Raw genomic sequence first — 23,793 nt, forward strand, 5'->3', positions numbered from 1 at the left:
TGCACCCCTATTTTTATATTGGTGTCATCCAGAGGAGGGAAGTTTGATATCGAATGCAGGGGGATTGTGTGTGGATCACTGTTCGGTGATTGTTAGGGGGGCCGGGAGGATCGTGTGATGACGAAGAAAGAAGATGTCTTTTCAGTTCAACTTTGATGTCAGTGTTGATGAAGAACAACATTTAAGTGGGGAAGATGATAATAAGGGTAATCCAGGTAAGTTTGTGATTGTTTCTGGTAAAATAACTTAATAAGAATTTTTTTGTCCTCAACAATCAATTCCTCAACTTGTTTTTTTACTTTTATTTTATTTAGGCCCTATCCTATGGCTAGCCCCACTTGTGTGGCCAATTCAGCTATCCTTGGCCACACAAGTGGGGCTATCCTATGATGGCTATTGATTGTCTGTATTTTCCCTTTTTTCACGTTTGTTGTATTTTAAAGAGTTCTCTGGAGATTGTCAAATAAAAGAAACACACAAATAAACAAAAAGGGTAAATACTAACATTCTTTCACTTGAATGATTTGTGCGTTGTGGCCATGGGTGGGTCAGCCGGGAGAGGGGGGAAAGAGGGGGAGGCAAGTGTAAGTAATATTAATATGCTATATAGTGTGTCGGTTAGCCCCGTAAATTGTTCCAATCCAATCCACTCCGTCGTAAGGATATATAGAGTGTACTTCTAGAAACTATAAGGCTCCCCTGTGAGCCTAGTAATAGGGGTCTCATATAGGGCCTCCTTAACGCTATACGTTTTTCAAATCAGCGTTGACGGGTGAAAGTTTTACGACCGTTAGCCAGCCAGAACTGTAGTTTCCTGTGTACTGTACACATAAAGCTTTCCCCCGCCCTAGGTGGGTATTATATTGTAAACAAACAGCGCACGCACTGCCACACGGGTTAGTATCATCCCTTTCACAGAATGGTTTAGTCCAGCTCGGTGGTGGCTTGGCAGTTCGGCAAGTAGACTGGTGTACAGCGCTTGGTGGTCGAGTGACCAAAATATAAAGCGTTGAGCATTATTGAGAAGTCAAAAAACTTGCGATGCGGCAGGAAAACAACAGTAAGTACCGAGCAGAAAATTGGTATACAGTACACAGGAAACTACAGTTCTGGCTGGCTAACGGTCGTAAAACTTTCACCCATCAACACTGATTTGAAAAATGAATAGCGTTAAGGAGGCCCTAAATATGAGACCCCTATGAGGCTAGAAGTATATAGAGTGGATTGGACAAATTTATGGGGCTAGGGGTAGACCCAGCCTAGTAACTGGGGCACTGAACTTCTTTTTTCAAAATTTTGTAATATCGGTCGTACCACTGGGGCGCTGTACTCCTTTTTTCGAAATTTCTGACCGATAATGACAAAATTTCGAAAAAAGGGAGTAGGCCTACTACAGCGCCCCACTTACTGGGTCTAACTTATACCCCTGGGCATGCTGGCTTGTTTTGTATAAATATTAATTATATAATAATTATATTATTATTTTGTATTTAATACTAATTACAGAGAATGCCAGTCTGCCGACAGATTCCACAAATAACAGCACAGAGACATTAAAAGAAGCCAAAGAGTTGTACACTCCAACCGATCTAACAGCTTATGAGGTTAAGTGTTTTACACCACTCTCATTTTTTTCAACCACTTCAGGGGTGGATTTCACAAAGAGTTAAGACTAGTCTTACCTCAAGTTAGGATGAGTTACTCGTCCAAACTTAGGACTAGCCTTTCGTTTGTAATATCTCCTAGGACGCATCCTAAGTTACAACTAGTCCAAACTCTTTGTGAAATCGACCCCAGGTCAGTATTTAAAAGAATTTCTTTGACTTTGTGCTGCCAGCAATTAGAGTCCTATGACCTCTGGCTGGCTCTAAAATGCTGTAAACCCAGTCTGGCTCTAGCACAGCAACCTTTTCTTTTCTTTTTCTTTTGTTTCTCTTCGCATTTTGCACGTTCGACCAATGACATCCCCCAACGCAACACCTAGTTTAGCTTCCTACGAGAGCTGTATGGGGATTACTCAACTCAAGACTCAAGGAACTGTTTGGAGCTGCAGGAGTAATCATTTTCCATTATGGAAAACAAGATGAAAGCTAAGGCCAAGTAAAATAATATACCAGTTGATCGTCCTGGTTTTTCCAAAAAGAGGACGATGAGGGCCTTTTATTTTATGTTTATTTATTTCTTTCAAAGGTGGGTGCCAAGCATTTTAATTCAAACTGGCCACCAACTCTTCAGTTTAAAGTCACCACTTACTTTATGTAGTTACAAATTCTTAAAAGATTAGTGCACAGAAGTTTTGTCGTTTTGAAAAGAAAAAAAAAATTATAAATAAAAGGATGGGGCCACTAAAAACGAGAGGGGACGATCAACTGGTATTTTTATTTTTATTTGGCCTAAATTTAGATCCTCAAAATCAAACATTTGGTCAAATTATTTTTTGCTTTGAATTTCAGTTCAGTACTGCCGATCTAGCACTATGCTTCCTACCACATGGTCCAATTGAATTTTTCCTTTCAGTCCTGTGCTGTAGATGTGGTCAAAGTTGGCGATCTAGAACTATGCTTCCTAAACCCAGACGATGTTGAGAGTGAGCTGATAATCAGCTCATTCAGTCAGGCCTTGAAGAGCGAGGAAGATGAAAGCGACGTATCTAAGGCTGTAGATGGTCATTCGGATCTCATACCAAAGGTGTATGAAGGTAAGACACGCCTGGAATTTAATCTTTATAAGAGACCGGACACTATTGGGTTGGTAACTGTCAAAGACTAGTGTTCTCGGTTTGTGTATCTCAACATATGCATAAAATAACATACCTGTGAAAACTTGAACTCGATTGGTCGTCCAAGTTGCGAGATAACAATGGGAAAAAACACCCTTGTCACACAAAGTTGTGTGCTTTCAGATGCTTGATTTCAGGACCTCAAAATCTAATTCTGAGGTCTCACAAATAAAATTCTTGAAAAATTACTATTTTCTCAAAAACTATTTTCTCAAAAACTATGTTTCTTCAGAGGGAGCTGGTAAGGTAACACAGTGTTAATGCCAAGCAGTTGAGAATGAGTCTTGTACATGTACTTGAATTGGCATTGGTGGTGCATTTAGGTTGGAAGTGGACTCTCCACAGTCTTTAATAATAATAATAATAATTGTGGCTTCTTGTATAGTGCATGTATCCCGTCACGCAGTGATGCTCAAAGCACTTTAGGATACAAGATTTTCCTGCAAGGTATGTGGGACTGCGTTCGAATTATGAGACCTACTCCTTTAACATACATGTAGCACCATGTAATGGTTTACAAGGTGCTGTGGCGCCGCAATATGCAATATGCTGTGTACACATTTTGCCTGTGATATCCAGGCTAAGGGGCTCTTTTATTTTTGAGCAAATAATCCCAGTTTTTAGTTTAAGTAAAAACAACCTTGTTTTGGCATGGACCGTCTCATATCCCTTTCACTATTAAAATTCCTGTCACTTCTTTCCCATTTTTAAAAACTCATTCACAGGTGGTTTGAAAGTTTGGGAATGTTCCCTAGACCTTGTCCACTTCCTCCATGATGCAGAAATACCTGTTAAGAATAAGAGAGTGTTGGAGCTCGGCTGTGGTATTGGACTCCCAGGCATTTATGCAGTCAAGAAGGAAGCTGCTGCAGTACACTTCCAAGATTATGTAAGTGACACTGAAATCATCAAGACTTTACAAATTCTTCTACCTTAGTCTGATTGAATTCAATTATAAGGTTGTCCAAACTCTGGTTTGATCATTTTAGTTGGGAGGATGTTTAACCAAAGTTGGTGCACACAAAAGCTTAAGATTGTCCAAACTCTGGTTTGATCATTTTAGTTGGGAGGATGTTTAACCAAAGTTGGTGCACACAAAAGCTTAAGATTGTCCAAACTCTGGTTTGATCATTTTAGTTGGGAGGATGTTTAACCAAAGTTGGTGCACAGAAAAGCTTAAGGTTGTCCAAACTCTGGTTTGATCATTTTAGTTGGGAGGATGTTTAAACCAAAGTTGGTGCACACAAAAGCTTAAGATTGTCCAAACTCTGGTTTGATCATTTTAGTTGGGAGGATGTTTAACCAAAGTTGGTGCACACAAAAGCTTAAGGTTGTCCAAACTCTGGTTTGATCATTTTATTTGGGAGGATGTTTAACCAAAGTTGGTGCACACAAAAGCTTAAGATTGTCCAAACTCTGGTTTGATCATTTTAGTTGGGAGGATGTTTAACCAAAGTTGGTGCACACAAAAGCTTAAGATTGTCCAAACTCTGGTTTGATCATTTTAGTTGGGAGGATGTTTAACCAAAGTTGGTGCACACAAAAGCTTAAGGTTGTCCAAACTCTGGTTTGATCATTTTAGTTGGGAGGATGTTTAACCAAAGTTGGTGCACACAAAAGCTTAAGGTTGTCCAAACTCTGGTTTGATCATTTTAGTTGGGAGGATGTTTAACCAAAGTTGGTGCACACAAAAGCTTAAGATTGTCCAAACTCTGGTTTGATCATTTTAGTTGGGAGGATGTTTAACCAAAGTTGGTGCACACAAAAGCTTAAGATTGTCCAAACTCTGGTTTGATCATTTTAGTTGGGAGGATGTTTAACCAAAGTTGGTGCACACAAAAGCTTAAGGTTGTCCAAACTCTGGTTTGATCATTTTAGTTGGGAGGATGTTTAACCAAAGTTGGTGCACACAAAAGCTTGAAAAAGTTTCAGGCTCTATCCTCTTGTCCGAAGTCCTAAGCGCGTACGCAAAGCACCTAAGCGCGTACGCAAAGCACACCCAATAGACCGATCCATTAGGCGCCGGCCACAGCACACGTGTGAGCAAGAATACGTGAGCCTTTCCAATGCCATTCTGCACAACTCTGCTGCGCGCACGCATGTCAGACTTTACTTTATCGGACTTTTGGTGGGGCAATTGGTTGTGATTGGTCAATACGCAATGGGGCGGAGCTTAATGGACCGGTCCATTGTCACAACGACCACGGGGCCAAGCTAGGCTGAGCTGACTCCAAAGGTGAAGGGCCCTCGTATGAAAATCAGTGTGGATGCTTCCCCCTTTAATAAAAAGGTTTCCAGAGGAAATATTTGCCAGAAGGGGTTTAAATTCTCAGGAAAAAATCATTTGCCGCTGAATCTCAGTCTATTTTAAGAAATCTTTTTGTTTTCTTCAACTTTAGAATGAGGAGGTGATTGAACACATGACCATCCCTAGTGTCATTTTGAACAAGCCTGAGGAGGATTCAACTAATCAGGACCTCCGCTACTTGTCAGGTGACTGGAGTCTAGTGCAGAAGCTACTAACTTCCGAAGAACAATGTTCAAAGTATGCATTCTCCTGTAACAAAAAAAAACCTGATTTAACAGTAGACAAAGGCCATAATCTGAATTGGTGGTTATGGCTATGGCTATAACTATTGCTAAGAGTGTTGCTGAGGACATCCAGTACTTCAGTGCATTGATGCGGTGATCAAGCTGTAGCCATAGCTATTAGCCATAGCCATAGCCACCAACTTGGACATGGCCTTAGGACCTTTACGATGTTATGCTGCCAACCCCTTCATCATACAATTGTAAAAACTAATGTTTTATACATAAATGCAAAAGGGACAGACTGTTTTCCCTTTCAGCTTCTCTTTGGTTACATTGAAGCTATGTTACGGTATATTTGATATTGTCTGAGTACAATGATGTGCTTGATCCCAAGTTACCACTTAAATTTGAATTCCTCAGACTATCGAGACAGTTGCTATGTCAAATAATTTGGGGCAAGCTTTTTAGAGGTTACGTAATAGACGGTGAACAGTACACCCCTACACAATTCAGAATGGATGTGTATGACACAATGGTACCAGGGTCTGCTCATCTGGAGGTTGCTATACAAAAGCTTGCCCAAAACCATAGCAACTGTCTCTATAGTCTAAGGAACTCAAATGTAAGCGGTACATTGTGACTAAGCACGTCATTGTACCAGACATATCGCAAATAGCTTTTGGAGATGAACACAGTGGCTGCTCTGTAGTAGATCTAGGGGAAGGGGAACAGTATTTCATTGCAAGGAGCACTTTGAATCTTTCATTCTTTGACTCAATATTCTTAATTTATACTTTCTGTGAATAGAACCAAAGAATTCTCCACTTTCCGAACCTCTTTGTTCGACACCCCAAATGTATTTTCTCTATCCTATATCTACCTCTAAGTGAAAGTCGGGGCAGAAACTGCAAAGCAAGCTTGATCAACCTGGACTTTACTAATTTGTTTCATGTTATGGGATGTTTCTTGATAGGTATGACGTCATCTTGACATCGGAAACAATCTACAGTTTAGAGTCTTATGACAAGCTTTACGATATACTCAGGGCAGTATTGCGTCCAACCGGAGTTATGTATCCTTTTCTGTCAATATAGAGGGAGCTGTTCCACCGCTACTGGGGAAGTTTTAGAGTTTCTTTTCTGACCACTACTTTACTTTACTTTACGAAAAGCATAGCGCATGCTTTTTTTCTTTGTAGCATTAAGTTGAATGATGAAACATTGCAAATCCATTGTATATAAGCAAATTTGGCAAACTAATTGTCCGCAACATTATCCGGTAAAATTTCCGTATCCTGTCACCACCTTTTCACTAATTTTTACAAAAATTAGTATTTTAGTTATTGTAAATTAGATATCATTATTTTTATTTCATAACGAATGAATAAGTGGTGGCAGGATACAGGAATTTTTTCCACCACCTTTTCACTAATTTTTACAAAAATTAGTATTTTAGTTATTGTAAATTAGATATCATTATTTTTATTTCATAACGAATGAATAAGTGGTGGCAGGATACAGGAATTTTTTCCACCACCTTTTCACTTATTTTTACAAAAATTAGTATTTTAGTTATTGTAAATTAGATATCATTATTTTTATTTCATAACGAATGAATAAGTGGTGGCAGGATACAGGAATTTTTCCCATTGCCACCAACGGAAATTCTCTAAGCATGTTTGCTGTCTTGTAACTAGGCAAGTACAACAAGTTATAATTTCCAATTGTTGTGTGCTAATGGTGGCTTGTGCATTAGTTAAGAATAAATGTATGATTTGTATTGCGTGCTACACCTTGTTTTGCCTTAATTACAACTGTAATACTAGATACCTAGCAGCGAAGACTCACTACTTTGGTGTGGGCGGAGGGACACGATCGTTTGAAGACATGGTGAAGCAGCGTGGCGAATTTAACATTGAAGTCTGCAAGACCTATACTCGAGGTAAAGTTCATTTTCAAAGAAGTTTGTGTGTAGAATAGAACCCTTGCAGCGTCCAATAACTTGCCTCCTCCTTTTGCCTCAGTGAGGGTGCTTCTTTGCCTCAGTGAGGGTGCTTCTTTGCCTCAGTGAGGGTGCTTTTTGAAATTGCGTGATGTCACATGCAGGGGTTCTTTAAAGGTAAACCCATCCAGGCTCATTTTTCAGAAATTTTCCTAATCTTCAAAATCTCATTCCTGCTTGTGGAGTTACATTGCGTTTTTATTCATTCTGTGCATGATAAGGCCTTGTGATTAGAGCAAACTGTGTGCACCTATCATACTCACTTAATGGTGAACAGGGTTCCAAACTGCCCGTCTTGTCGTGTCCTGCATTTTTCTGCAAACTTTCCCCAAAATACGCCATTAATTTTCTGTGTTCATTTCATTCTGTTTAGGTGTGAAGAGGGAGATTTTAAAGATGTCATTCTTGGAAGCGGCAAAAGATTGATCAAATTGAGTGACCGTTAACCCTTCACATAGGAGAGCTGGTCGAAAAACACCCTCATTCCCAGTGGGGGAAGATCTCGCCCCGCCATTTTTCTTTCTTTCCCAGAATGCCTTGCGGGATCGTAAACCCTGGAAGTGTGACTTGAAAGTCTCCAAATATATTGGATATGTTGTCTGTTGTTGATCCATTCTGTGGTATGAGACTACGCAAAATGTGCTGTTAAAAGACGCATCAAGCCATAGAGCAACTGGCACCTCTCGTTCTTTTGTAATCTTGTGATACGACCCCAGTCTGCCCGGTACGTTTGAATAGCTTTGACGGGGCACACCGGGTCAGCCCCCCAGTGCCTCGTTTGTGGAGGGGTCACTTAGGGATGACCCGAGGTGCATGCCGTCACCATGAGAGGGCGAGTGTAATCATTCGTTTAGCTCTCGTCAGGGGCTCACCGGAGTGAGCACCGCGGGGTACACCCAGGGAAGCTAAATGAATGCACCCATTATTAGTAAACCTCATTCAGCCACAATTTGAAAGCAGACACATGTACTTGTAAAATACTTATTCGTAATTTTTTACTTTAAAGAACCAATCTTTGACAGTAAACACATAAAAGCACAACAAAATAGACTTGGCTATGATACAATTACACAACTGTTATTGCAATTTACAAATTTAATGAACAAGTGCTGAAAATCTTCTTGAACTCGTGGAAAGTATTTATGTTGTGAATAGACTTTTAAGTTGGTCTGATACTTTTATGAGTCCTTTAAATGCTGTAAAGTATACTATGGTATAAACAGGCCAGTAAATGTACATCTCAAAACGGCCCTTTTATATGTATTATTAACTAAGTTGTCGATTTGTTTTTATTTAAAATAACGATGGCCTTTTTAAATTTCTTTCTTCTGAAGAAAGACTGCCTTGATCATTTACAATGTAAGTTTATAATTAATAAATAATCATCTAAAAATACATGTTTTATGATCTCCTCTGTATGTTTTGTGGAAGACCCTATCCTATTAGTGGTGTTGAAACTTTGCATGGTGTGGGAAAATAAGAATTTAAAACCAGGGCCTAATTTTCATAGTGCTGCTAAGCAAAATTAAGCAGGATACCAGTCACAAATTGTACATGTGATGTGGTAGTTTGGCTGGTAACCTTATTCTGGTAAGCATACTTTTTTCGTGGTAAGCATACTTTTTTCGTGCTTGGCTACTTTTTTGCTTAAGCAGCTCTATGAAATTGGGCTCATGTGTAAATTTCTTTTGGAAGGAGTGGTTGTTGTGAATTATGTTGGTGTAGTCTCAACATTTTTAACAGTATAATCTGTGCTCGTCTACAGGAAACATGCTGGAGTGCTGGCGGATTACAAGGGTAAAGTAGGGTTGGAGCCTTCCCGCTGAATGTGCAATCCAGAGCGAATAATGTCCACCCAGGAAGAATAATCCCTAATAGGAATACTTCAAAGTTTCGAGACATAAAATCTAATATCTTTTTACATGACCACATTTCATGAAAAGTTTCTCAAAAATGTGTATTTTCATTAATTTTAAGAGTGATTACCAAACATAAACGTTCCCAAGCCTCATAATCATAAACAGTGAAGCAGTTAAGCTCCTTAATTCACACTGTTAAAATAAATAATGATTTGTTTTTTGAGGCAAAACTTCACACACATTTCATCTGACACACATTTGAATATCAAACAGTGTAACCCGCAAACCAAAACAATGAAAACTTCAAATCTTGTACTCACTAAATCCTTCAATTTTTAAGCCAAATGACAGTACTTTAGGAAGTGTCTCATAAGACGAAACGATAGTAACATTCTAATAAGCCATTAGATTTTAATGTTGTCTGGTACAATGATGTACGTGATCACAAGTCAACACTTAAGTTTGAATTCCTCAGACTATAGAGAGAGTTGCTATGTCACATAATTTGGGGCAAACTTTTGCGTAGTAACGTAAGAGACGCGACACCCATACACAATTCTGAATGGAATGGATGTCTATGGCACAATGGTACCAGGGTTTGCTCTGGAGCTTGCTATACAAAATCTTGCCCCAAATCATGTGACATAGCAACTGTCTCTGTAGTCTGAGGAATTCAAAATGAAGTGGTACATTGTGACTAAGCAAATCATTGTACCAGCCATTTTTCAAATCTAACTCGCAAATGGCTTATTGGATCTGGTAAGTATTCAAGGGAATGCTCATTGACTGTTCCCTCGGACCACTGGAACATTCCATTGGAAGCTCAAAAGACTATGCATGTATTCATTCACATTGAATTGTTGGGGTGTACCCCCAGGAACATTCTTTTGTACCCGACTTTTTAAGCACTGCCTTAGTTCCCATTTCAGACAGCCGCGCCAAAGTCACGCCCAACCAACCAGATTAGGAACGACTCTAGGTGGACACAAATAAATTTTGCTTTCAGACAGGCAAACTTAAAATAACACTTACATTGATTCGGCTTATAACAAGATCGACGTCTGAAACCAAGGTGCTCCAGAGTCGTTCGGAACAACTGCAACAGTCGATCTTTCGACTTCTTGTGTGTCCAGTCTCTCCTAACTGTTTCAGACGTCAAAATTTGTATGTACTTAATTAAGAATTTGGTTCAGCGCAACTCTGGAGCGCATGTCCCAAACGGTGTTAGTTCCCTGTATTGCTAAAGCAGGTTTTTTATTTCAATATAACTATAAATCCAAGTCTCACAAAAGTCTTCATGGTGAAAGTCTTTCATAGACCCATCCGTCCTCTCCTTCTTTGACAAACTTCCCGTCGAGGTTTTCATCAAGTTGGGGTCGTCGGAAGACGATTCTGTCATGAAGTCTGTTACTCTGTCCCTGCCAGAACTCCACCACGTCCGGGACCACTCGGAATCCACCCCTGAATGGAACAAAAATCAAATAAACTTTACATAAGATTTGTCCGTTTCCAACCTCAATAGAACTTTGGGTGCAGTTTTGTAACCAATAACAGTTATTGGTTATGACCGTCCAAACGTTCCCCTGCAGATTGTGCAGGGATGTGATATCTGGCTGTTTTTATTAAACCCCCACCCCAAACAAGTATCAATAAATATAGAGAATTGTTCTTCAAGAAAAAAATGTATAACTGAGACCACATTCATAAGAAAATGAAGATAAAACCATGTGGAACACCCCAGATTGCAAAGGGTAGGGCTTTCAAACTCAAAGATAAATGAGTGTTAGCAGGCTTTGCACTCGCAAGCTTTCGCGCTCGCAAACTTTCATGCCTTGTGCTCTTACTTCAGGTTTTTTTTTCAACATCCCTGATGGTGAAACAATTAGCCCTACCCTTCCCATGAAAATGCTAATTACATTCATGCAGGTTTACAGAATTTATTGACCCTTTGCAGACTCGGGCAAGATACACGCTTACCATTTCCACCATTGTTGGTGTCTTTTCATGTGTACTCCCCAAATGGTGGTTAGGGGGATGTTAGTGCACTGATTCTTTTGTGCAAGGGGTTAACATGGTTGGCAGAATAGAATTGTGCACAAAGGCAGATGCAAAAGCGTTCTTGTGTTACCCCACCATCTACCCAATACATGTACAAAAAGGTGCAATGTTCCTTTATTCTGCCCAACAGTCCTGCAAGTGCACACTCGCAATGAGCAGTTTACGTAACGTGAAGGGTTGTATCTTGAATGCCTTTTTTTCAGCGATTCCTAGTTTGGAAACCTTAATTGTGGCTTGTAATATATGACTTGTGTCCTGGACTTGACTCAGAACTCAGACTTGTGGTAGTTGTTTCAATAGTTGTTTCAATACAGTTCTTTCAATACAGTTCTTTCATGTTCAATAATCTACGGAACCAGACCGATAAGAAAGTCATTTCACCCATTGAGCCGGAAAACCCTCAAACACAAAATCTTTGGACTTCCAGACAACTCGAACACTACAATCATTTCACCTACTGGTGGGTAGATACAAGCCTGTTTTCTTACCAATGATCTGGCCGTGGTATTGTGACTCCAGAGTCCAGGTATTTGTCTTTGAGTTCCTGATCTTTCCTGGTCAGCACCTGTTTCAAACGAGAACAAAGGATTTTTACACTTAGAGCCTGCAGTAAGTCCCAGCTCAGTTACTCTGTTGTGAGCATTTTATATCATGAATAGCCTGGCGTGTTGTGGCTGAGCAAATAAGAGCACTTGACTCAAGCTTTGGTGTTTCAGTTCAGCAGAATGTGGGTTCGAGATCCGGTTGGGACATTTGCGTCATCAAGCAAGACACTCAATTAGTATTGCTGCGTCCTTCGTATGAACATGAAGCCATTGGCCCCAAGTGTTGTGTAACACACGTAGAACCTTGCAGTTCCTGGTTTGAACTGCAGCAAACTGCGCCACAGCAGCTTGTAAACCATTACAGTCGACTCCCGTTATTACGAGCTCGCATGTAACGAGGTTCCGGTTATAACGAGGTTTTTTGCCGGTCCCGAACTGCCCCGTGCGTGTTTCAATGCATTAAAATATGGATAATACGAGCACGGAAGTAGCGAGAACACGGTTATAACGAGGTAATTTTGCGGTCCCTTGGAGACAAAATGTATTGTTTTCAGACGTTTGTAGCGAGGGCCTGGAATAAGTGTGTAAAAAAAGCTTACCTTCGTCAAGGTTGAGAAATGACATGAAGCCCTTAAACCCCATGATCAATACAATAGAGGTGATAATTGCATGGTGCTCGTAGAGTGCCACCAGTCTATTCAACGGACTGGTTTACCCAAGCAGACAATAGAATGGCTTAAATCACGCGCGTGGCTCAAAACCACCAACGGTTTAGTCACTGACGACAATCCTTCTCAATTTCAAAAACATGCCGCTTACTTAATAAATTCATGTCGGCGAACGCACTCGGCAGTATTTGGGGGTTCTAATGATTATTCCTTGCTCGTATCATCCATGCAAAACTTCAAAAACGTCACCGCTGTTCGAGTTTTTTTTTTTAGTAGAGCCCCTTTTTCAATTAAAAATATTATTATTAATTCAATAATAACAATTCAATGAATGAAGATTCCCCCGTTTCCAAAAATGTTTTTTTTTAAGAAAAGAAAGAAAAAAACAAAGGTTGCCCGTCCGGAATATTTAATTCAATCACATCAAAAGATAGAGATGGTTTAAAAGACACAGATACGCAAAGATTTTATTAAATCAATAATATAAATCAAATAGAAAATTATTTTAAAAGACACAGATACACAAAGATTTAATGAATTAAATACTGTTATAAGAATTAAAAGGAGAAATTGAAAAATGAAACAAAACAACTGGATCGGAACAGCCAAAAAAGGAAACGGCAAACAACTGAAACAAGCTCCTTTATACAATCATCACTCCCTTCAGTCCATGTGCAACGGAACTCCAGAAACATCTCGCTGGTGTCCCACGCTTGACATGCTGTTATCATGATACTCCATGTCGATCACCAACGAAAATGAACGTTCAGTGCATGCATCATGTTCATACCATGCGCTACGCGGCAGAATCCACTCGCTCTGAACGGCAAGTTGACATCTCTTTGCTATATTGTTATCATAAATTGTACAAAATATTACATTTCCCTGATTAATCACTCAATAAAAGACATTTAGCAATGATATTCTTGTGTACAAGATGCTCGTAATAGCTGTTCTGATAAGCAAACAGCTCCGTGCAGGCTAACACAAGTGTATATGCACGTACACGTGTTGTGTACAATGTGTATGCACGTACACGTGTTGTGTGCATGCACAATGATGACGTGTGTATCTATATTTAGCGCGCTGCGTTTATAACGAGGTTCGGATAATACGAGGAAAATGGGCCAGTCCGGCGGACCTCGTTATAACGGGAGTCGACTGTACATGGTGATATGTAAATGAATAGGTCTCATACTTCAAAAAACAATGCTCCACAACTTGCACGAAAACACAAAGTGTGACAGAACTGAGCTATATAAAAAGCCATAACTAACTATGGTGTTAAATTAACAACCATTGCAACTTACATTTCTGTCTTCTATAACTGAACTTTGATTGCTAACAATGGCTCCAATTTGGCTTGTTGGAGGTCTGGAGTTGAAATATTCTGTTGACTCTTCGTTGGTAAGCTTCTCCACACGCCCCTCGATGCGGACCTTTTAGTTGAGGAAATGTAACAACAAGGAAAAAACAACATCTATTAAAGTAGACTATGTAGGACTTGAACCTGCGACCTCCAGATTAAAGTGCCTGTGTTCTACCAACTGAGCTATCTAGCCTTTAAGACCCTTGACACTATTGGTAATTGTCAAAGACCAGTCTTCTCACTTGGTGTATCTCAACATATGCATAAAATAACAAACCTGTGAACATTTTTAGCTCAATTGGTCATCGAAGTTGCGACATAATAATGAAAGAAAAAACACCCTTGCCACATGAAGTTGTGTGCTTTCAGTATTTGATTTCAGGACCTCAAAACCTAATTCTGAGGTCTTGAAATCAAATTCGTGGAAAAAATACTTCTTTCTCGAAAACTACGTTACTTCAGAGGGAGCGGTTTCTCATAATGTTTTATATTATAACACCCCTTGCAAGTATTCTGCCTGCTCATTGGTTTAGAGCGCGTCACATGACATGTCTTAGTTTTGCTAGACGACGGCCGTGTGATAGTGCGTTGGTTAGCACACGGCGTGCAGTACCCAGACGTCCGTTGCGTGTACGAGGATGATAAATTAATTAGTCTGTAACCATTTCGGATTGCACGACACTACATGCAGCACAGTAAAAGTGTTTGCAATCTGTATTCGCGTTGTCCGTGGATTGTAGCATTCAGGTCTGTAACTAAATAATAATAGTACAGTATTTAGAAATGTTTGGGGTGTTATAAAACAAATATTGACTGCTTTTACTCGTGCAATGGTTAAAAACTATGACTCCCTCGGTGATCCCCGTAGCGTTCTATTTTCCCTCGGCTTCGCCTCAGGAAAATAGAATGCTCCGGGGATCACCTCGGGAGTCATAGTTTTAACCATAGCACTCGAAACAGTCAATATTTGTATACTATCAACCTCTCCCCATAACTTGTAAGTAAGGTTTTATGCTAATAATAATTTTGAGTAATTACCAATAGTGTCCACTGCCTTTAATGTTGGCAGCTTTTCTATTTTGTCAATATCTTTGTTCAGGTTAAGAGGAACTTATGAGGTTACTTACCGAGCGACTTAGAGCCTCCCAATAGAAAACCAGTGACGCAAATGGATTCTCTGCCTGTGAACAAAACATTGAGTTGCTACAATTACCTCAGAGGGAGAACCTTAACTGAAACTTGAAGTTTTTTCTATGTTATGATTTTCCTGCAAACAATGATTACAACCAAGTTACTGTGTTCAAGTGGTTAGACTGCAGGACTTGCAATCAAAAGGTTTTGGGGTCGAATCCCCCCGCTATCCGCTGATTTCACAATGACTAGAACAAATATTGTCGTCTAGTTAGTTTCTTGATTTGTGTTATTCACAATTATAGATGTTAAACCAATGTTTGTGAGAGAGATTGGCTGTTGCCATGGTGTTTATATCCCTTGTGGGAGTTTTCTGAGTTCCCTTGACGGGAAGATCATTCAAACAAACAAACAAACAAACTGGCAGGGGAAATTTGAATGATTGCGTACCAGTTCTTTTCCTTTTCGACTGTCATAATTTGTGAAGAATCTAAAACCTCTCTTATCGTATCCCTTCAGTAGAACCATCCGAGCAGAAGGTTTTCCTTCCCTGTTTGAAAAACAAAAGAAAAAGAAATTCAAACAAATTTCTCATATATTGATAAAAACAGTATAATCTTGATAAAAACAGCATAAACTTGATAAAAACAATATATATGCATACAGTCAAGCAGCATTATTAAGCAAAAAATGATCTAACATTAGCACTACTGGGGTGGATTTCACAAAGAGTTAAAGATGCTATGTCAGATTTTTGGCCGATTTTACCCCAAAATTTTGATTTAAAATTCAATGGGTATTTTGATGGGGGTCGAGAAAGTTACAAGCTTTCATTTTAGCCATTGCTCGAAAAAGTCTGCCAATTATTAGTAGCAGTGAAATAAAGTGCTCAAAATTAGTTTATGTCGGGATCCCGACAATATATCAAAGCCTGCTGAAAGCTACATTGTAACATACAGCTTGTTAAAAAGTTGCGATAACGTAATCCTCCTGCACCGGCTCCGCCATTGGCAGGAGGGTTACGTTATCGCAACTACTTGTTAAAGTGATCTTACTTGGTTGCTGTTGCAAGAGTCATGGCATTTGCTTCCCCTATACTGTCCACTTTTGACGCTTCCTTAAACCACTCCGCAAACTGGGCAATCGGTTCTCTCGCAACTAAGTTGTTCTCTTGAAATGACTCGTGTGAGGCTTTGTACGCCTTGCGCATCCCTGCCACGTCGATCCCATTGGTGCTGCTAACAATTCCAGACATCGCGTCGTTATGTGTGGGGATGTTTCTGGCAGAATGAAATTGTTGACGACTCCACCGCGAACAGAGACGACTGTGATTATGTGCGACAGACTGCCGATGAATTGATAGGCACCCAAACAGTCCTTTATTGATCGAACGGTACACAAAAGTTGTCATCAGCAACCTGAAAGAAAAAAATATAGCTCCTCAGCTTCAAATATGTAAATGGAATTATTCCAGAAAAAGGACAACATGGCGTTTGCATTACTTTATTTTTATGGAGAAACTCAGTAGGTGGATTGGTCCTGAGACCTTAAGTTTATAGTGATTACCGCCTGGTTTGTAAATTTTGCTGAATGGCCAACAAGGCATCGTGGACGGAAAGTCATCAGAGCACCTTTCCTGCAATGCCTTTCGAACGACCATTCCGCAAAACCAACCAGGCGGATTGGCGATCTTTGTTATGTGTAAACTTACCCCATTATTTAATACCTGATCTAATGAAGCTCTGGACCCAATTTCCAGGCAGGAGAGTACATCGTCATCGTGTACTACATGGGAGTCTGTATCTGGTTCAATACTGCAATCAATCTCCCAATGTGGGGACGTATAGGTTGCAGGTGTGTGGTGCTGGGGACTCTAATTATTATAATGCGCTCTACTTTTGATATTTAACAGGTTTGAGTTGTGTACTACACAGTGTAGACTTTTTTTTGAAAATATCAGGTAAAAAGGAGCTTCTCTCACTCAGTCATTCTCTCACACACAGCACAGCAGATGGGAAGAGGTTCCGTTCTGCTGTACGGACCCATCATATTCATTGCGACTATAATAGAGCAATCGTTACCAAGAATAAGGATCCAGCAGGGGAAAAAACCATTATGTACTCACAGAGTTTAGCTTCTGTTGGGAAAAAAATTGTTGATCTTTTCTCTGCAACAAACACACACAAATACTGCTGTGCTGACTGACTGACTAATCGGCCAAAATATTGTGCACATCATACGTCGTACACACACACACAACCGGCCCGGGCGATACACAAAGGTCCCCGGAATAGTTCATTTTAAAAGAGGGGTTTCTAAACTCACAAAAAAATACATTTTTAAAGAACTTCTCTGCTTTTATCCAGTTGATTTACCAAATAACTTTTGTGACGTAAAACAGAATCTTTGAGTTAATATTTGTACAGCTGTTTGTTGAAAAAAGGTTGAATAATACGCGGGTGACTCACACTTGTGTTTAGAATTCCCCCAATTTGTTTTAATGAATTATTCCTTATGCAACGCTTTAAAAGCACGATTTGTGACGCAAGTGCGCGATTGTGATTATGCAAGAGAATAATATTATTCGTGGTGGTTCTGTTAAATTTTAGAATTTGTGCCAATATTTTTGCTAAAATTTACAACAAAAAGGTCCATGTGCTTATTTTTGCCTCACCATAATCTGTTGAGGATAATTATTATTTTCCCTTTTTATGAGCGGTGGCGAGATTTTCAGGCAGGCACTGAGAGGGCCCGGGTTATAAGCTATTTTTATGGGATAACTAATAACCATGGAATATTAATTATTTCTGACGGAGGCAAGTCGGGGTTTTGGAGAATATTTGTCAATTATTTTACAAAGGCTGCTATTATGTTTTTAGATTTTAGGGCAGATGTTTAGACAAAGCTAATTGAATAGGTGACCCTTCATATAATATTGATCTATTTACCAGGAAAATCTTACTTGATCCATTTAACCATCCAAAGATGTAAGCATCTGACCTGACCTCACAGCAAATTGCCGGAAACTAAATCCCATGAAGACTGGCAATGACAAAATTTACTTTTAACTTCCAAGTTCATCTTGTTCCCTATGTGCTACATCGAAGAAAATTACTTGTTTTCAAAGCACAAATAAAGACCAGACTACCCCCCCCCCCCAATCCTTATACAGCCTCATCAGCTTGGGAACAAATAAACACAATCAAAATCTAAACAAAAGTAAAGGTTGATTCCCAATTGGTTATTTATTTTGTCAAATCATCAAAAATGTTCTTTCTCTTCAAAGTTAACCATCTTACTATTGTTACAAAGTTTACAAGTTCAAAACAACATAAATGGAATATTGAGCTAAACACAAATGGAATAAGTTTAGCCTTAAACTAATTCTATTTTAATGTGGACACTATTGGTAATTATTACTCAAAATAATTGTAAGCATAAACACTTCCTTGGTAACACACAATGGAGAGCTGTTTATAGTATAAAACATGGTGAGAAATGACTCCCTCTGAAGTAATGTAGTTTTTTGAAAAAGAAACGATTTTTTTACTAAAAATGATTGAATTGAATTTGAGACCTCTCCAGCTGAAAACATGTGTTACGTTGGTGTTAAGGGTTTAATACAAATGGTTTTCTCAAATGGGGACGCAAAGACATCACATTAGACTTAAATTACAATTTGTGAATTAAGAATTTCCGCAAAAAAAAAACTACAAAATTTCTCGCAAATGCTGATTAAAGGAGGTATTTTCATTTGAAAAGTCGTTGCCACAAAGTGTTTTATCCACATGATTTTTTTCTGAGAGTCGACTTGTTGATGTTGTTGGCGTGTTAAGTTACTTTTTGATAAAAAGATTTCCTCAAAAGCCACACTCAAATTCTTTCTTTAAAGTGCTGACATGCTATAAAAGATCATGTGATTTCTAAATGAGAAGAATTCTCTTAAAACCTCACAATCAGATAGTTCACAGTCTGTGGATACGCTGATGGATTGTCAAATAACTTTTACATGTAAAGGCTTTTCCAACAACAGTCACAAACAATAAATTGGCTTCTTTCAATGTGTGTGGACCAGCTTATGGCATGTCACGCTACCTTTCTGTGAGAAGGATTTTCCACAAATATCGCAAATAAATGGCTTCTCGCCAGTGTGGACCAGCTTATGGCATGTCATGTTACTTTTTTGTGAGAAGAATTTTCCACAAATATCACAATCAAATGGCTTCTCTCCAGTGTGGATACGCTGATGGTGTGTCAGGTGACTTTTTCGTGAGAAGGATTTTCCACAAATGTCACAAAAAAATGGCTTCTCTCCAGTGTGGATATGCTGATGGCGTATCACACTACCTTTCTGTGAGAAGGATTTTCCACAAATATCGCAAATAAATGGCTTCTCGCCAGTGTGGACCAGCTTATGGTATGTCACGCTACTTTTTTTTGAAAAGAATTTTCCACAAATATCGCAATCAAATGGCTTCTCTCCAGTGTGGATATACTGATGGCGTGTCAGGTGACTTTTTCGTGAGAAGGATTTTCCACAAATGTCACAAAAAAATGGCTTCTCTCCAGTGTGGATATACTGATGGCGTATCAGGAGACTTTTTTGTGAGAAGGATTTTCCACAAATGTCGCAAACATAACGATTCTCTCCAGTGTGGACCAGCAAATGGCATGTCAGGAGACTTTTTCGTGAGAAGGATTTTCCACAAATGTCACAAAAAAATGGCTTCTCTCCAGTGTGGATATGCTGATGGCGTGTCAGGTGACTTTTTCGTGAGAAGGATTTTCCACAAATGTCGCAAACATAACAATTCTCTCCAGTGTGGACCAGCTTATGGCATGTCAGGAGACTTTTTCGTGAGAAGGATTTTCCACAAATGTCACAAACAAAAGGTTTCTCTCCACTGTGGATAAGCTGATGTTGTGTCAGGTTACCTTTGGACGAGAAGGATTTCCCACAAATATCACCAAAAAATAGTTTCTCTCCAGTGTGGATTTGCTGATGGACTGTCCATTCAGCCTCAGATGGGAAAGCTTTTTCACACAGATCACAAACAAATGGTTTCTTTTCAGTGTGGATTTGCTGATGGACTGTCCGCTCAGCCTCAGATGGGAAAGCTTTTCCACAAATATCACAAACAAATGGTTTCTCTCCTGTGTGGATTTGCTGATGGACTGTCCACTTAGCCTCAGATGGGAAAGCTTTTCCACAATGATCACAAACAAATGGTTTCTCTCCAGTGTGGATTTGCTGATGGACTGTCCACTTAGCCTCAGAGGGGAAAGCTTTTCCACAAAGATCACAAACAAATGGTTTCTCTCCAGGGTGGATTTGCTGGTGGACTAACCGCTTAGCCTCAGATGGGAAAGCTTTTCCACAATTATCATCAACAAAGTGACTAGTGTAATCATGCTGATGGTCTGTCTGATTAATTTTTCTGCACAGTTCAGACACGGCCAATTTTGTTCCTAAGCTCACGAACAGACGACGCTTTTGAAAACCCTCTAGCAAGATGCCACTTGCTAACTTCTCCATCACGATTGTCAATTAATATTTGCTCTCCTGTTTTTTCTTCTTTGTTGTGAAGACCATTTTTGTAACTCATCAACAGAATCTGCTAGTAGACACATGCATAGTCCCCAGCAACACCTGGACTATACCATTAATCTGCAGGGGTAGACAAAGGGGTTTCAAAGTTCAAAAGCGCCCTCTTTATTCTATAGACAAACATTACGCTTCAAGTAGTTGCTTCGTCCAGTTTTAAATACAGTTTTTAAATTTGTGTTGGTATTTGACTGGAAATTGAAATGTTGCCATGAAAGAAGATTTTTTATTTTTTTAAAGAAGCCATGTGACACTTTTTATTTAATTTTTTATTTTTTTATTTTTTTGCAAATGACCATGGTAATTTTTAAAATGTCATAAAAATATTTTGAATAAAACGAAGACAACTGCTGGCTATAGAGTCATACACAGAGTCTCAAAGAACACTTGTATTGTAGTCACTGCAGATGTTTCTCCCACGTATGGCTTCACCGGGAAACCATTCTTTCTCGTTTACCTTGAAAACAGGAAAAACTCAAAACAAATGGGACCAGTTGTGAGTTGTTGAAGTCATCGAAGCCTTATTTTTTTAAAGTTTCTAGAACTAGAAACTTACTAGGGTATGGCTGACACAAAATAAGGAGGAAATAAATCGAACATTTACAATGATACTTACATGGGATGACTAATGGAAACTGGCACAATAATGTGGAGAAACTTAACTTACCTTTTTTGAAAGACTTGAAATAAGAAACACCGCGAAGTGCCAAATCAAAAAAAACATCCGCTGCTAAAACTTTGTTTCTTGTGCAGCGCCCTCAAGCGTCAAGTTTGATCGATTATGTGGGGGGGGGGCGGTTGGGTAGGGTAGGGGTAGGTAACAGCCTACACAATAGTCTTGGTTCCAAGACCATTGGTGTTGCGCGGTCACACACAACCAACGTTCCGATTATGCACGGCAAAAACTAGTTACTGTACACGCTTGTAATGAACGAACGCTAGCGGGCGCTCTGTAGAGATCCGGAAATCAGAGAAACAGAATGCCCGCTAGCGTTCGTTCATTACAAGCGTGTACAGTTTTTGCCGTGCATAATCGGAATGAACACCAATGGTCGTGGAACCAAGACTACCTACACAATAGAGCAAGGAAAGCTCTTACTGCCTGGATTGATGGTTTCCGGTTTGTTACCTAGCTACCAAATGAAATGACATGAAAAAAATATCTGTGTATAGTTTACCCAACAAAACGCAGAAAGCTCAGAGCTTCCGTGGTCTTACATGTAGGTACAAATAGTTTCTACCTTCATGGTCTTAGTTAGCTCCCTTGACCCCCACCTGAAACCCATCTTCGATGTCACAGAAATATTTCCTGTAAATTTAGAAGATAGATCTGAAATGCATCAAACAAAGTGTGCCTAATTTTTGTCCCGACCCCTGCATAGCGCTAAAAAGCTCAGAGCTCAGAGACTTCCTCTTTGGCCCCTCCATGGGCCATGGACGCGCCCAAGTGTGTGGGGGCAGGCCGCGCCGGCGGATGGGCTCCACCCCCAGGACCCCCAGACTTGATTTTTGTTCACCCTATTATAGTAAAACGCCAAGACGGGCTGACAGCAACTCCGGGACTCCCCTCTGTGCACCGTACCTAGCCCCTATAGACACACCCCAGGTCAAAATTCGAGTTGAACCTAGTTAAACTGGGTTCAACTGGAACTAGTTGAAACCAGTTGATAAACTAGTTAAACACAGTTAAAACCAGTTGGTTTAATATGGAAAATGGACAGACACCAACTGGTTTATAATTTAAACTCAGTTGAACACAGTTAAACCTAGTCAAAACCAGTTGGTTAATATGGAAAATGGACGAGTTTGGTCACTATCCAGTTGAACCAGTTGACCCCAGTTAACTAGGTTCAACTGGAATTTTGACCAGGGACCACCAAAATGGTTTCCAGTAAATAATATTGAGAAGATTGGATGGATCTGATTTGCTTCAAATGTGTGTCTATTTTTCTATGTCTGTTTTAGAACATGGTGGCTTGATTTTTCAACCCCCCCCCCCCCCCCCCTATGAGGCAGAGCTTCTGCACTTGGACCCCCTCCCAGAGGCCGTAAGTCATTACTCCAAACAGAATCTCCTGCCACCTAATAGTAGTACAAAATCATGGATGAGTGTGCCATTTTGTAGTCCCCCCCCACGCCGGTTTAAAAAAATCCATAGAAACGTCACTCTGGATGAATTGACAACCCCCTTTGACACTGTACACCGTACCTCCAGGCGATCCCGAGGGCGCCCTCTACTGAAAGTACATCACACGCGTGGTATTACAAAAACACAGAGCTGTGGATAAACAAACGCGACATTCCCTTCTATTTTCCCCTAATCTTGAAACCTCGCCCATACCCCAATCACTCGCTGTGCTTACCTTTAGGTTAGCACTTTATTTGATGATAAAGTAGTACATTTATTACAAAATGACCCCCCCCCCCACCCACCCCACACATAACGTCTGTATAATGGAACGTAAACAAAACAACAGCTTCGGTTTTTATTTTTTATTTTAGGGGAAAGTCCCTTTGGTCATTTGCCTGCGTGAAAGTTGACCTTCTGATTGGTCAAAAAGTTGGTGTTGAATTATTCATCAGTAGTGATGTCAGCGCTTTTACTGCGCAAACTGAGTGCGTGGGGGGATGTTCGTCGTGTTTTATTTTGTGTGTGCTGTGTGGTATTACTGTGTGTGTGTACGTGTGTACAAAAATATATATTTAACTTGGAGTTGATGCCGAAGTTTTCCCAATACTTGAAGCAGGTTTGAGGTCAGGTAAGAACACAACGTATTAAAAAAACTACATTCATAGTGAGTACTACTTATTTCTACCCATTGATGAACACTAAAAATACGCCAAGTTAGACAGGAAGGTAAAATTATATTTTGATTCAGTCAGTATTCGTTCAAAAATAAAATGTGGCGTGCGTTCCGAGAGAGTGGTGGCTGACAAAGTAACACAGTGTGTAAACTAAAAATGTAAGGCACTTTATGCCTTTTGCAATGAGTCAGTGTCACTTTCGGCAAGGGTGCTAATGCATAGCAAGACTTTTCAACCTCGGATATGGAAATATTGTCAAGACCCTCTTGAATTGGCAGCAATTTTTGTTTTGCACTACAAATTTGTTAGTGCAAAATTGCCAGTGTCACATAAAATGGGGAATTTCTTTTCCTTCTGTTTTCTAATCGATTCAAAAAAGAGAATCCTAAAAACAAAAACGAAAATATTATCGAGGATGGCAGGTCTAAAGTGCAAAAAAAC

At 39.7% G+C, this 23,793-nt stretch overlaps 3 protein-coding genes across 5 annotated transcripts; 1 reads left to right on the forward strand and 2 right to left on the reverse strand.

Moving 5' to 3' along the window:
- Positions 1-92: 92 nt before the first annotated feature.
- LOC117299865 (histidine protein methyltransferase 1 homolog) lies at positions 93-8,707 on the forward strand. Its single transcript, XM_033783441.1, has 8 exons — positions 93-215; positions 1,507-1,604; positions 2,518-2,698; positions 3,505-3,668; positions 5,179-5,324; positions 6,285-6,383; positions 7,137-7,252; positions 7,686-8,707. The coding sequence occupies exons 1-8, from the start codon at positions 134-136 to the stop codon at positions 7,736-7,738; spliced, it is 939 nt and encodes a 312-aa protein (XP_033639332.1). The 5' UTR covers positions 93-133; the 3' UTR covers positions 7,739-8,707.
- A 218-nt stretch (positions 8,708-8,925) lies between these two features.
- On the reverse strand, positions 8,926-17,181 carry LOC117299867 (pyridoxine-5'-phosphate oxidase-like). 2 transcript variants are annotated; one of them, XM_033783446.1, is made up of 7 exons: positions 17,068-17,181; positions 15,998-16,360; positions 15,393-15,492; positions 14,939-14,992; positions 13,753-13,881; positions 11,718-11,794; positions 8,926-10,632 (listed from the first exon to the last, which is right to left on the reverse strand). In XM_033783446.1, exons 2-7 carry the CDS (start codon positions 16,351-16,353, stop codon positions 10,467-10,469), a joined length of 882 nt encoding a protein of 293 aa, XP_033639337.1. In that variant the 5' UTR covers positions 16,354-16,360; positions 17,068-17,181; the 3' UTR covers positions 8,926-10,466. The 2 variants fall into 2 exon arrangements, with proteins under 2 accessions (XP_033639337.1, XP_033639335.1); XM_033783444.1 differs by lacking the exon at positions 17,068-17,181 and adding an exon at positions 16,654-17,045.
- Positions 17,182-18,452: 1,271 nt separating this feature from the next.
- Positions 18,453-21,294, reverse strand: LOC117299866 (zinc finger protein OZF-like). 2 transcript variants are annotated; one of them, XM_033783443.1, is made up of 3 exons: positions 21,215-21,294; positions 19,475-20,610; positions 18,453-19,222 (listed from the first exon to the last, which is right to left on the reverse strand). In XM_033783443.1, exons 2-3 carry the CDS (start codon positions 20,476-20,478, stop codon positions 19,000-19,002), a joined length of 1,227 nt encoding a protein of 408 aa, XP_033639334.1. In that variant the 5' UTR covers positions 20,479-20,610; positions 21,215-21,294; the 3' UTR covers positions 18,453-18,999. The 2 variants fall into 2 exon arrangements, with proteins under 2 accessions (XP_033639334.1, XP_033639333.1); XM_033783442.1 differs by having other exon boundaries at positions 18,453-20,610.
- Positions 21,295-23,793: the final 2,499 nt, after the last annotated feature.

The sequence above is a fragment of the Asterias rubens genome, chromosome 15 (genome assembly GCF_902459465.1).
Source record: "Asterias rubens chromosome 15, eAstRub1.3, whole genome shotgun sequence".
NCBI lineage: Eukaryota > Metazoa > Echinodermata > Asteroidea > Forcipulatida > Asteriidae > Asterias > Asterias rubens.